The sequence below is a fragment of the Diadema antillarum genome, unplaced genomic scaffold (genome assembly GCF_040938485.1).
Source record: "Diadema antillarum isolate AM-2024a unplaced genomic scaffold, OU_Dant_1.0 seq00001388_RagTag, whole genome shotgun sequence".
Classification (NCBI taxonomy): domain Eukaryota; kingdom Metazoa; phylum Echinodermata; class Echinoidea; order Diadematoida; family Diadematidae; genus Diadema; species Diadema antillarum.
This window is the reverse complement of record NW_027272143.1, coordinates 53,106-68,393: the sequence shown is the minus strand read 5'-3', so window position 1 is coordinate 68,393 and position 15,288 is coordinate 53,106. Positions and strand designations below refer to the sequence as shown.

The 15,288-nt window shown below is 38.5% G+C and overlaps 1 protein-coding gene across 1 annotated transcript in view; it reads left to right on the top strand.

Annotated features, from left to right (window-relative positions):
* The first annotated feature begins 7,953 nt into the window (after positions 1 to 7,953).
* The window catches only part of LOC139708915 (protein argonaute-2-like), a 58,850-nt gene continuing 51,515 nt past the window's right edge, over positions 7,954 to 15,288 (top strand). Inside the window, exon 1 of the mRNA XM_071620880.1 lies at positions 7,954 to 8,111. Within this exon, the coding sequence (XP_071476981.1) occupies positions 8,072 to 8,111 (40 nt within the window). The 5' untranslated portion in view covers positions 7,954 to 8,071. The remainder of the gene's footprint in view (positions 8,112 to 15,288) is intronic.

The window sequence follows — 15,288 nt, the reverse complement described above, 5'->3', positions numbered from 1 at the left end:
ATGACCGTGTGTCGCGCTCGCACACATTATAATCTATTTATTTGTTTGTTCAATTACACATTATGTGTAATCATCTATGTATATTCTATATCTATCTACCTATCTGTCTGTCTTTCTGTCTATCTATCTATCTATCTATCTACCTACCTATCTAACTATCTATCTATTATGTACGTATTATGCATACTGGTATATAGGACTAGTCCTGATGGATAAAGAGACAGGACCTTTTTCAATAGTAAGAAAACGAATGACATGCATTCTTTGAATTAGATATTAGTATGTCGTCATATTACTACATTTATAGATCCATTATTGTTTTCTCTATACCATTCAGACGTACTCAAAAGAGTTACTCTAAGAGATGTATCTCTCTCACTTTTTACTAAAAACTGAGTCAATGTGTATGAACTGTATTTTTTTTTCCCACGGAACTGTCATCTTAAGATGCGGCAAATCTATACCCTTCCCATCCCCCATCTAAAATGAAAGTAACAATGAGATGAAACAAACACTTCTTCGTATATTCCGCGATTATATTATAATGAAATAATTATATCATCTTAATAACAAAAACGGTGAGGGACTGACCGTTAAATGAAGGCCGTGATATAACATCTAAAACACATCATCCTATATCCCGATCTAAAAGATAAAGAGAGAGAGAGAGAGAGAGAGAGAGAGAGAGAGAGAGAGGGAAAGGGGGAGGAGACAGAGAGAAAGCCAAAATAACTTTGACTCCGATTTATAGTTTAGCGTCAAGTCATTGTTGTAGCACACACATACACACATAAAAATATCTACCCCCCAAAAAAGGTATACAGCGTGTATATAGAATGAGAAAAAAAATTGTCGTCACAAATATTAATGCATCTCCAAATAAAATAAATGATGAAAAAGACGTGGGGTGATTTTTCAACACGACCTGTCTTAGTTAGCGACCATGCATCAAATGCTACTAGAGAGAGCCAACATCAAAATTTATAGGAATAATCAAACGACTATCCACAACGTTGCAGAAGAAGGGTTTTCAAGATTCTAGATTCAAATTCATTTTCACTTCCATCAAATAAACAAAGAAATTATATACATTGCATAATATGTACAGGATATTTGTAATATGAAAGAATGTGATTTGACAAAGTACATATGAAAATGAGAAGCAGATGAAAAAAAACCCCGCAATTATGTCTTTGTTAATATATACATAAAGCGTGTAATACATGTCAACTAATGATGAGGATGGAAGTTTGGTTTTCTCAGTCTCTACAAAACAATCAATCTTACGACTAACATTTGAATAAAAATATAGGCCTAATCGTCTGATCTATGCATGGGCTTTGAACATTGATATATTATTTTGAATTGAATTGAATTGAATTGAATTACTGAAACTGCACTGTGGTCTTACACTCGAGACACAGTGAACAGTTCAAGCTGTTTGTTTTCATATTTCACTCCCATCTGTACATGTACTTCAAAAAAAAAAAGAAACAAAAATGCAAACAAGCAATCAGCAAAATACAAAATATGATATAAAGTTGGTCACGACAATAAAGTGTGTCAGCTTATATATGTAGGCCCTACACCAAAAGACAATTCTCTGTAACATAATAAAATCACGAAGGAACCGCAAAAGCAAAGCTTGTGACCGCGTGTTCCAGGAAAAAAGTATCAATGTAAATTCGTTTTGCAATGGGGATAGGACACAAAGTGCTAAACTATTATGAAAGCTAAATAGCAAGGTACAAAGAGCAGAAGAAGTAAAAGAAAAGAGAAAGAAAAGGAAAAAAAAAAAAGAGAGAAAAGAAAGAGAAAAATTATGCATTGATCCAGGCTTTTTTTTTCGACGTGAACCGTAACTTTATCATTTCTTTCCTCCCTATACTTTCTGTTTCCTCTTTTTTATTTTAACTTCCTTTTTCTTTCGGTTTCCTCTTTCCCTATTTCCCTTTTACTCCAATGAGAAAAATAAATCAATTATTATATTTACACGACTCGTAACCCAAATAATTAAATTCTTAAAATATTGAGTTGTTTCTGAAAAAAAAAGACAGTGTCTTAAAATGTTTCAAAAATAACTGTACTCCATCAACGTTGTAGCCCAAATTTCTTTTTTTTTTTCCATCGACCAAAACGAGAGAGGGTCTTTAAATTAGGATCATAATGTTCCAAAAACGCTATACCCAGTAGGCCCTACACTTGTATGCCTCCACGGCCGTGATAAGGCAAAGGAACGTAACTCAAAATTTGGGCATTTTGAGTTATGAGCATATGGCTCCTAAATAAAATGTGCTCTTTTTAATGGTGAATGTCTCAATTCCCAAATGTTTACCATTTCAGAGATAAAAAGCGTATCTCACACACCTTTTTCACAACGTTGCCGTTTCCAGCTAGGCAAAACAACGTAAGCTGAGATACGTATAGAAATGACAAAGAAAGCATTTTCGCTGTTACGGCAAATGAACGTATCTTTACATACACTGTTTTTTCATGGTGGTTTCTCAAGAAAAAAGAAGGAAATTGCGACGCCAAAAGAACGTATGTCATCATACAGCGCTTTGCTGTATAAAATCAGGGCCATGCGCGCTACAGTCAGCACGGCAAAAGAACGTATGTCATCATACTGCGCTTTGCTGTATAAAATCAGGGCCATGCGCGCTACAGTCAGCACGGCAAAACAACGTATCAACATCGTGGCCATCACAACACACGCTACACTGCATATTAACTCTATGTGCAAGACATACGGCTACGTGCTGCAGATCCATTTCAGCCGCGGCAGTGAGTGTAGTGCCGCCGCTGACGCCGGGCCGCTTGCGACAACAGCCTGCAGCAGTGCTGTAGCAGAGTACTGGTTGACTGGCAGGCAAGCTTTGCTGCAGTGTGAACTATGAAGTCATGCCAGTTGTTCTGTTTTGCAGTCATGGAATGGATATTCTCCTGACCAGTTAATGCTACCACAAAGAGAAAATCAGCGGTAACACCGGTAAGTTTTATTTTGTTTTTGTCAGGTCTAAGTTTGATCCAGCCCGACCAGACGCCGTGCGAAGTACGGCGATTGGGCTGTACATAGTGGACGACAGTACGCTATGCTAGTAGTAGGGTCCAGTACTTTCAATTATAGTTTTCACTAAGATTTAAGAAAACAATGAGTAAAAAACAAATAAACAAAAAACACAGCAAGCTACGAAAATAAAGAGCAAACATAGATCTATGAGTATGACAGCCTTTCCTGTCGGTGGGCTTGGCAAAACGTGGCTCATTGGTGTGGTTGTGGTTCTACTATTAAAGGACTATGTAAATGTAGGATACTTGTACTACTACTAGTGGTCTAGTAGATCAAGTAGTGACTGTCAAAAGAAATTTACCTATGCGCAAAGGAAGTGGACCCCAATATACTGTTATGATCATCGACATTCGACTTGAGGTCTTCTACCTCAAATTCAGTTTTGTAAAGTAACAGCTTTATAGTAAACAGTAGACTCGACTTCAAGCAAATGACAATAAAGCTTGATACTGATGAATTCCATTTAGTCTTTAGTGGCTACATGAACTGATGGCACACAATATGTTCTAATAATGACATTAACAGCATTACTTTGGCAAGAAAAGTAGGGATAAAATGGAATGTTTGGTCTACATCTTTGGCTAAACATAAGTAGTCTTAGATCTTGTTTGTTATTTCTTGAAAGGATGAAGAATGTGATTGTGGTGTTTTCATACATACAGGAATTTACTCACTTAAAATTAACCTAAAAAATAAGGTAATATTTAATGGTACTCTTTACCTGCTATAACTATGGAGGCCTGATTTATTTTCTTTTTAATTCTTTGTGCAATTTTAGTCAGCTGTACATATTCTTTAAAACATTTTTTTTTCATTTCGATACGATATAATGCATTGTTGCCATGGTAGATCCTATACATGCTAATACGTTCCACCCCTCCCCATAAAAATGTTGAGGGCAAAAGCTTATGGAATTCAAATATTTATCATCAAGTTAGATGGTTTTAAATACTATGTAAAGTTCAAATATTCAGACCCAATCGTCTACTTTAGGTGATATTAACATTCGTGTTGAACTTTTTGCTTGTCTCTCTTTTCAGTGTCCACACCAACCGCCAGCCTAGACCAGCACAGAAAAGGAATGCAGTGTATCAAGTACAATGAAAGGTACACGTTGAATAATCACCTATTAGTTCATACAAAAAAGTATTAGGAGAAGGGGGCAGAAATTAATCCCACCTTTGTCATTATCACTAGCGACACAAGCCGGCATTTGGAAAAAAATATTAAAAAAAAGGAAAAGAAGGCAGAATCCATGATGATGACTTTCTGATAATTTGAGAATACCACATTTCACAGTTCATTCCTTAGCGATAAAAAATTATAATATTAAATGAAAACTGATGAAATGGTAACCATATTCTGTCTCAAAACAAACACACAGCCGTGTGCATCCTCAAGGGGTATTTGTATGATGTTGAATAATAGATACTGTGAGTGTATTTCATTATTTGAAGAGTTTGTTTGCAAAATACGATAAGTCCATATTTGCTAAATGGAGATATTTGCGATTAAGGGTCAAGAAAAATAAAGAGAATAATACGAAATTGTTTGCTTCTTTTGACCACAACTTCAAAAATGTTCGATTTTATGGACTGACCAGTATATAATTTAAAAGATATCATATTGTACTTTATGAGAGAGACTGTACTTCAAAATCTTCAAAAACGGACTTATCGGTTTTGCGAACAAACTCTTCATAAATACTCATTCTCATATTCTTTGCTTTTTTTAGGAGGGGGGGGGGTCTGTGAGAGAGGATTTGTTACAAACAACCATGTCTAATGAAGAATCTAATCACATAACTAAAGCAGAATTGAAATTCACTAGCTTTCTTTTATGGAAAATACAGAGTGCCTCATTTTATTTTGTGTTAATTATTCTCTTGCGTTTTTTTTTTAATTTTCCTGCAGTGGTCTACCGAGCAGTTCGAAAGCAGAGAAAGGAGCAACTATACAAATTTCAGAACAGCTCTGCACGCCCGTCAGAATCTCATGAAAGATGGAGTGGATTGTGCACTAGATCAGTCAACTTTAAAAGAAAAATAATAACACTCGGATTGTTTATATAGGATCAAGTAAATCTTTCACAGTTAAATTAAGAACTCGCAAAACTCAACTGTGAAATGTTAATGACTATTCTTACGTTATTAAGGCACAAGAAAGATTTCTTTTTTTATATTGATATGAAACTAAAGATTCTATTTCAAAAAAAATATGATGAGGGCTTATTGCCCTTTGAAATGATGATTATCAACTTTAGGTAAAATTATCACTTGTTCATAGTAAATATTGTTGTAAATGCTTGCCCGCAAAATCAATATCATGTTGATTGAAACTTGTCAACATATTTCAGAAAACCAGGGAAATAGTAACCTTTATTTCCTGCATAATTTTGATTTATTTTGAGCCTAATCTCTCCGGGAGCTCTCAGACAACGCAGATGTATTGCAGCACAGCAAATCGCTGTTGTGATAAGACGTTTATTGAAATGTGTTTAAAGTGAATACTGTTGCAAATTCTCCCTTCGTTTCAGCTGCCTGATAATTGTTCTTTACCCAAGTATTTACTTCTTACTACACTTGATCTTCAACAACAGTAAGGATTAAAAATACATTGTGTGCTATTCATAATTTGTAATTTGTAGATGTTCTGATCTTCCAAGGTAAAAATTGATGCAAAGGTCTGATATGGTAATATATAACTAAGTATAACTAATCTCCAGAAAAAAAAATGTTCTGTTCTATTGAAATTGAAAATTTTGCTCCCATGGTTCTGTTCAACTGTGGTACGTAATAATAAAGGCTACTTTACTCGGGAAGTAAATTACTTTTTTTTTCTATTTCTGTTACCATCATGATAATGTTTATAGTTGCTGCTGATTTGCTTTCAATGTGATAAAAGCATAATGGCATATTAAACTCTATCTTAGATTGTAAGAAGAAAGCGTAGATACCTATTTCATATTTTTAAGACTTGCAAATAATCGAATGATTTCTGTAATGCTGTTGTCTTTGAGAAACAGATGTACACACATGTTTTCCCCTATAAACCTTTAAGAAAATGTAAATCAGTCTCTGCATCTACGTTTGTCATGTCTATCTCAAAGTTATTCAACTGAGAGAATGTTTGCACCTCTGACAAGTCTGAGATGTGTGTGTGTGTGTGTGTGTGTGTGTGTGTTGTACTTGCTTGGTTGTGTGTGTGCGTGTGTGTGTGTGTGTGTGTGTGTGTGTGGTCAAGTTACACCTAAAAACATTAAAACCTGGATTCATACTTACCTGATAAATCATTGTTATTATTGTTGTTGTTCAAAGAATTGAGGCATTTTAACCTTCCGGATACAATTCATGCAATCAACCAAACATCAACAACTTATAACGATAAACAAAGTACTTAATATTATTCTGTCTGTTCAAATCCTTTCATCTCAATGGAAATCGTTAAATAAATCAAAGAAAAGGTAGAAATTAAAACAGGAGTCTCAATATTAACACATGCGTGTATGTGTCTTTGAAACGAAGTGTATGTGCAGATGTCTATACAGTTCTTTTTTATACCCATTTTATTTTAGTTTTTTTTTGCCAGTTCCCATACAGTCATAATAGTTACCACTCATGCATTTTCATACTAAAAAATATACATATTTCAAGTTCATCTTAATTGTAGCACATGGCATAAGAAGTGTAATGAAATCCATTTTCAGACTTTACCCAAACTCGTACTTTAGTTGTCAATATTAATCCAAATCCATGCTTTTGTTAAAACAACATGAATGATAAACCACATATAATTATGCTCCCAATGAAAAAAATCTTACATCAAGAGATAAAAAACATACACTTAAAGATAATGAAAAAGAATGGACATCTCAAACTATAAACTGTGTATGCAAATGAAGTAAAACAAAAATATACGGTAATTGGTAGATAACAACTAATTACATTTTAGTACATACTCGGTAAGTTTTCAGAAAAAAAACCCGAAAATGTTCAATTGCATCGATCATTTTGCAAGCTAACGTGTTTTACTATTCCTTATGTATATCTAAAAACACATAACGGGACTTTTATCATCCAGTTAACAAAATTGTCAAAGTAAATAAATCATAGAGATTGTTGCCATAGAGTTGGGATACGTCATTCTGCCTAATTACATTGATGAAAGGGTTGAGGCGCAGATATTTGTAAGTCAAGATACGTTGTTTTGGCATACTGAAGTAGCTTCGCGGGAGAATGCTTACGCGCCGTAAGTCAGGATACGTTCTTTTGCCTAATTGATATGTTGCCGCGTGAGGATTCTCGCACAACGTAACTAAGGATACGCTCTTTTGGCAAACTAGAATTACTCATCAGCACAGTGCTGTGATTCGGTAAAATGCTGTATCTATTCTAAACATGGCAATTACTCTAAAACGGGAAGTCCTATTTTACTGAAATTTTCCCGAGATATTCTTTATTAATGCCTAAGAAACTTCGCTGCTTCAAAAGTGTTTTGCTCCTATGACGGAAAAATGGGAACCAATTGAATTTTCAAAGTCGTTTTTCTCAGAACATGATATTCTGAGTTACGTTGTTTTGCCTTATTACGGCCGTCCATCTACCAACACTATTATCCTTTCAGAGCATTGCAAATCACTTCTTTGTTCTCTGCCAGCAGCTGCCATGCATTTAGATTACGTGAGGAGATCAATATAATTTATTTTCTGGCCCCCTCTTTCCTGGTTGTCGAACCAGTAAAACATATTCCTCACTCCAGAATCCATGCACACAAGAGCGAAGGACAGACACAAACAAAGAACGCGGTTGGATGTGAACACGAAAGTAGGGCTGCTCGCGACCTCTGTGACCCCCGTGATGTATGCGAGTGTGTTCTTCCGGGTCGAGTCACAGTCGGGACGTGCAAGAAGCAACGATTAAAGTAATGATGAAGTAAACGACGGATTTTGGCTTCTTTTGCCTCTGTAGTGAATCAGCTTACACAGGAAATTTACACAAGGGACATGTATCAACCACCAGTTCCACCAAATTTCCCGTATTATGGTAAGCTATAGCGAAATTTGACCCTGTATGTCGTGTTGATACCAAGGTTGCTGTAGCCGAACGAAAGCGTTCTGTTTGCCGGCGCGGTCGGCATGTACAATTACATAGGCCTACATGTAGGAGGTCTACATGGCATGGCCTGGTTCCTCTACATACTATTGCGTAGCGCATTGGCCATTGCATTGCAACAACACTCCTAACACAACAGTATGAAACACAGGTAGTGATACACTTACTGTAGGGCCTACTGTCTGATTGTGATATAATATGTTGAAGGTATAAAAATCAGGAGAAAAGTGTGTATGTAGGTCTACATTAGGGGGGCCAGGCCAGGGCCGGGCTCACTCGGTCACTGTTCAAACTGCATGAATAAAATTCATGTGAATGTGCGTAAATTTTTTGTCTAGGGCCTACAGCATTTTGTTGGCTGTTTCACTTCGGGCGGGAAAACCCACTCATCACATGCATGAGGGTGATGAGGGGGCTCCTGCTTAGAAGGATCCTTCCTCATCAGCATCCCGGTCATGCCCATGACAGAGCTACCAAGTCTCACACATTCTGCGTGAGACACAAGCATTCAGGGGCCATCTCACGATCTCACGCTTGACACCCATTTTTCTCACGCATCGGGCGAAGTTTGCAACTAGGGCCTATGATAATAAGCATAGCTCAAAAGATTAAAGTAATAGTTGCAATTGAAGGTATATTCCCCTTTTGTCTTTCAAAATAAGTAAAAAGTAGTCACTTAAGTATGCACCTGATCGCACCATTAAGAGCTAAAAATTGAAAAAGCTCCCTACCGTGGGAGGCCAAAGGGGGGAAAAACCCCTCCCACACCCTCGCTCGCAGGCACATTCGCATGCCGAGATGCCGAGTTATGAAAATCTCACTCACTAGTCAGATCAGGCAGCTAGGTGCGGCAGTCTTGCATTGTGCGAACACGCTGGCGCCCGTGTTTTGATGGGCGCTCTTCATCGATTGATTAAAACTCGATTTTTGAAAAAAAAAAACAGATAGGATTTTTTCTTCTTTTCATCATGGATAGTGGACATGTGTGTGTAACAAAAAATCACTGTGCAAAGTTGCGACACTTTATATGTCAGATGTGAGATGAATAGAAGTGAATAGGGGGCCTCATGAGGCGTTCCCCCCCCGGGCCTCATGAGGCGTGGGGGCGGTCCTCATGAGCGGGTTTCCCGGACTGAGATGCCCATGAAGCTGAAGCCCCAGCCCTGTTCACTTTTCATCCATCTCGCATCTGACATTCAAATTGTTGCAAGTTTGCACAGTGATTTTTTGTTACACACACATGTCATGTTCAATCTCCATGATGGAAAGAAGAAAAAATGCACAAATTCTGTCTGCGCTTTTTGACAAATATTGAGGTTTTTTTTAAAACATTTTTTTTTAAAGGACAAGCGTAGACACTGGTAAGCTGTCCGAAATCTGGCTGTGTAAGCTTTTCTGCAATATTTATTCTACTAAAATACAATGTAGGTTACACTAGGTAGTGCTAGACCCTATTCTATATATGCATTCAATGTCAATGGCAATGCGTACGACAATCATGAGGGTTGCTGAAGTGTGGCACAGCATACCTTGTTGGCACAAGGTTGTTCATATTGCTTACTACACATGTATACTACATTGCGACGCCTGGTGGTGAAGTTGAATTATAGCAAGTCTGCTCCTGCATTTATCCCATGCCATAGTCATTGCATCGGCACTTATGGAGCTTTTGTTTTTCCTATAATTGCATTTTTTGCAGATACGATCACACTTCACTTGGAGCTTGTGATAAGCGAAAAAAAAAATCACCACAAAATTGCATCCTTCTTGATTTTTAGTGCCTTTACGATGACACTTTCTCATGCATGGCCCTGCGCGCTTTGGAACCATGGCACTGATTTTGCATAATTTTGATGGTGAAATTTGTAATTTTTGACGGATTTTTGGAGGTGACTAGGGAACTTCCCTGTGGTTAATGACAATTGCCAGTTTGTGAAATGATGTGATTTGTGTGTTTTGTGACAATAGAATTTGTTGTTTTTTGTAAGGTACAAAAAGTTGTAGACCACTGTTGTAAGACTGTACTTGATCAGATTCTGGCACCTGTACCTGGTTAGATTTTGGGCACTCTTCTCTAAATTTAAACAGATGAATATGCAAAGCCAGTACAATGTACACTGTAGGTGTACATACAACTGTAGGTAAACTTTGTAAATATCTGTGCATTCGAAATGTCCAATTCATTTATTTGTTTATTTGTTTATTCATTTTTTTTTTAAAGGATACATGCTTATACTAACAGGAACATGAAAAGTAATGTAGATCTAATAACAGCAGTACAAATGTACAAGGGTGCATGCACTGTATTGGATCATGCCCTACCTACCTGCTGGCAAATGTACGAGTTGTACAGTAGAAACGTGCTCAATGGTAGTGCAGTCTGGTGTATTATGCAGTTGGGACCCTGCAGTCTAATAATCAATCGTACCCATGTACATGTACATGAGCATGTACACTGTATGTCCCCCATCAATTATAACTTTGCAGTTGTTTTCCAATCCATCTTATACAAATCCTGATGAGAGTGAAATGAAAACTGTTATGGATACATGTGCATTGTACTATCATTTCTGGGCACTTGATTGTTCCGCGGAGGAATATGTAAATAAAGGAGTTCGACAAGATGACCGAGATCGACCAAACACCTTGTTTGAGAGTCTGGGTATTTTGGTGGTTATGATGGTTCGTTAGGCCAAGTTAACCTCCCGTAACAAATTGGGGGCACGTCACGAGAGTTCGGCAGGGTTTCTGCGGACTTAGGTGATTTGGTCGGGTTTGATATTATCCCAGGCATGCCAGGAGTGTTTTTTTCGTTCTCGCTTGGCCGATGAATTTCGGTGAGTAGCGTGTGTAGCACTCTATGCTATGTCGTGGACATGGGCGATCGCGATACAGTTTACGTCGCGCAACTACGTATGTCGTTTGCATCGTGATTGTTACAGTGTACTGTATGTGAAGGTGTTACGATTTGAGAAAGCATGGTGCGTTTACGGCGTAGTGTGTGTACGTGTGTGTATGCACGGAGATGGACGCGGAGTGATATGGTATACATTTTGATGTAAATCGGTCGTCTTTCTGTGTCTGCGTGAGGGAAACTCACGTTCGTATTTCTTTCGGGATCGAAAGGGTTAATTTGGCACTGTGCGTAGTGTTGAGGATGGTTTAATCTGGGTATACGCTGCTGTAGTGTCTGCGTGGAAACGTTGGTCAAACGTTGGTCGTTGGTCCCGTACGTGGTGGTTCGTGTGTGGTTCTGCATACGGGTTATTCTACGGCGGTTCGTATGTGGTTAAGCATACGGGTTATTCCACGACGGTTTGTACAGCTGTATGTGATTAGCATACAGGTGATTTCACGGTGGTTCGTGTGTGGTTTAGCACACGGGTTATTCCACGGTGGTTTGTATGTGGTTTAGCATACAGGTATTTCACGGTGGTTCGTGTGTGGTATAGCACACGGGTTATTCCACGGTGGTTTGTGTGTGGTTTAGCACACGGGTTATGCCATTGTTGTTCGTGTGTGGTTTAGCACACGGGTTATTCCAAGTCGGTTCGTATGTGGTGTAGCATACGGGTTATTCCCAGTCGGGTCTTGTGTGGTATAGCATACGGGTTATTGTTTATAGTGCGACTGGTTTTTTTTCAATTGAAAAGGGTTTTTTTCAGCTGGCTGGCTGGTGAGAAGTCAGGTTTTCTTGTTGCACTATTAACTGTACATTATTAGTGCAGAATGGAGAAAGATCAAGATTTTTCCATTGAGAAGTTTGTGGATTCACCCACAGTTGAGGAGTTGCTAACCTTGAAAAAGGTTGATCTGTTGCGTGTTGCAGAAAACTACAAGGTTCCTGCTGTGAAGAGCACAATGAAAAAGTCAGAGATTACACAGCAGACAATTAAATTTCTTGTAGATGAAGAAGTATTTCCCCTCCAGGCATTGCATAGCATATCAGGTAGTCCCCCTGGTGATGTGCAAGGGAGTGTAGAAGTACGTCTGAAAGAGCTTGAACTTGAGAAAGCGAGAATTGAGTTAGAGAGAGAGAGGGTTTCTCTTGAAAGGGCTCGTCAAGTCGGTGAGAGAGAGTATGGTGTAAGCGTCAGTGGTGGGCATTTTGATATCGCCAAAAATGTCAGAATAGTCCCTGAGTTCGATGAAGGAGATGTGGATAGGTATTTCCTGCATTTCGAACAGGTGGCGGATAGCATGGAGTGGCCGAAAGAAAAATGGCCTCATCTTTTGCAGACTAAGTTAAAGGGAAAGGCATGTGACGCTTATGCTTCACTGTCGCGCGAAGAAGCTCAGGATTATGCAACAGTAAAAAAGGCAATTCTGAACGCGTACGCCTTGGTTCCTGAAGCGTACAGACAAAAATTCAGGAATAGTAGAAAACTGGAGTCACAGTCATTCAGAGAATTTGCAAAAGTGAAGGAAATTGCCTTCACTCGTTGGCTGCAATCAGTAGGCGTGGATACTGTTGATGATTTGCGGGAACTTGTGCTACTAGAGGAGTTTAAGAGTTCGCTACCTCAAGAGGTGCGTTCGCATATTGAGGAACGGAAAGTGAAAACTTTGTTGGTAGCTAGTACAGTGGCTGATGAGTATACTTTGTCCCGTAGTCATGGAAACAGGTATGTAGGAAGCAAATATGCAGCTCCTAATCGTCTAAGTGTTGGCAAGACAAATTCTAGCAGTAAGACAGAGGTGAAAGCTGGTCTAGTGGTGGGAAATGAGACTGACAAGAAAGGTAGGAACACTGAGAAGCCTATTGTGTGTTTCCATTGTAGGCAACCAGGGCATGTGAAGTCTAATTGTCCCATTCTGAACAAGAAAAAACAGGAAAAAGACAAAGAAAAGAAGTCTCATCCCAATGGATTGGTGAGTCGTTCAGTGGAATCGGCAGGTGATTGGTGTGAACAAGTTCAGAGTGTGATTAAGTCAGCTGATCAAGACAAGATTAAGTCTCAGTATGAACCATTCACTTCTGTAGGCTATGTGTCATTGGTAGGGTGTGATGAAGCCAGAAAGGTTACCATCCTGCGAGATACTGGTGCATCCCAGTCATTGATTCTCGACAGTGTCCTTCCTTTTGGGCAAACGTCGTCCACAGGCACAAGTGTACTGTTACAAGGAGTAGAAGGAGGTTACGTTGAAGCCCCTCTTCACACAGTCGATTTGCAGTCAGGCCTAGTTTCAGGAAGGGTGAGCCTTGGTGTTAGGAAGTCACTTCCTATGGATGGTGTAGCATTGATATTAGGCAATGATCTTGCAGGAGACAAAGTGACTATTCCAGTGGTCAGTGCAGTCCCTTTGGATAAAGAAGGAAATGAGACAGCTGCATTGGTTCAGGAATTCCCTGAAGTTTTCCCAGCTTGTGTAGTCACACGTTCCATGTCTAGAAAATCAGAGGAGTCTGAATTGAAGGCTAGTCCAGAGGATATGAGTCTAGAAGGGAGTTTCTTCTGTCGGTTAGATGATGTAGAAGCAAGTAGAACCGCAGCATCAAAATCACATCAGATAGTGGATGAGTCTCGGCCTGTAGATGAAACTGAGATTGGGTTGAACAAGAGCTCTTTGATTGATGCACAGAAGAATAATCCACAGTATGTATCGAGTAATGTAGGTACCGTTCAGGTATTTGAAGTTTTATACTTGTACATGTACAGGTATTGGTTAAATTTGTTGTGGCATACACCCTAAGTTTATTGGATGTTGCCTTTTGGATTTAATTAGCATGTATACTGTATTAGGTACAGAAATTATATAGTTATACATGTACATAGCTTTTGCTCATTGTTATAGTTCAATCATTGCCTTGGCGAAGGTGTCCAGTATTTCACAGTTGATCCAATATACCAACAGGCATGTACAATTGTATTTAAGCGAACTGTGTTATACAGGGATGTATACAGGTATACACACAGGTTATCATCGGGGATATCTCATTCAGGTTCATTTGATGCTTTGTTAGGTAGGTCATACTCTTGGTGTTTTGTATGTTGACAGGCAAGTTTTTAGAAACATAATTCGGGTATATGACATTTGTTGATATCTTGACATTTCAATAGATGCTGACACCACGTCTACAGGTATATGCAAGTCACATATCATGGAATATGATGTTTTGGTTTTAGGTTGTAATATGATTACAACAGTTGGATTATATGCAGTTGCTTGTGGAAGAGATGACGTGTTTTATAATCGTTGTACACAGGTTAATCATTTGATAATGACAGTGTAAAAAATTGATTTATGTTGCATGTGTGTTCTAACGAGGAAACCACATGATTTTGGTACAAATGTATTGTTTGTGCTGTATGCATAACATGATTGCATAAAGGTTAAGGTGTTGAGAAAAGTTAACATTGCAGTATTCAGTGTTGCACAACTACATGCAATTCCAGTATGCTGTAATTCACAAGCAGCAGTAACTCACGAGAGTGTAAGATTGGAACATGTTGAATGGTACTAAAGTCGTACATGTTTTATCACAGGTTGTGATGATGATATAGCCATAGCATACTTTGTTTATGTGTTCTTATAATGATGTAACCATGGTAAACTCATGGAGTTATAAGAGTGAATTGGAAGAGGAATGTACAATGCTGTTCCAAAATATTGTGCCAACGTACATAGAGTCCATTTGTGTTAAAACGTTAAATGCACTCTTTTAGGGGGGAAGTGTTATGGATACATGTGCATTGTACTATCATTTCTGGGCACTTGATTGTTCCGCGGAGGAATATGTAAATAAAGGAGTTCGACAAGATGACCGAGATCGACCAAACACCTTGTTTGAGAGTCTGGGTATTTTGGTGGTTATGATGGTTCGTTAGGCCAAGTTAACCTCCCGTAACAAAACCACTAGAAGATATTGATGTCTAGAATTTGAGAAAAATGAGGTTACTTTCTTCATGATAGCGGTGTGTGATGCACAGTACACTGTACATTGCGTGTTAATGTGGTTGTAACCAGCTTTTGTACTGGCACACTTGTGTGATTGTATACAGCCACTAAGACCATACAATGTAGATGCAACCACACTTGTTTGCCTGTACTGTGGAACCAGATCACATTCAAGAATTGGAGCCATTGACCTTTTCCACGGTATGAA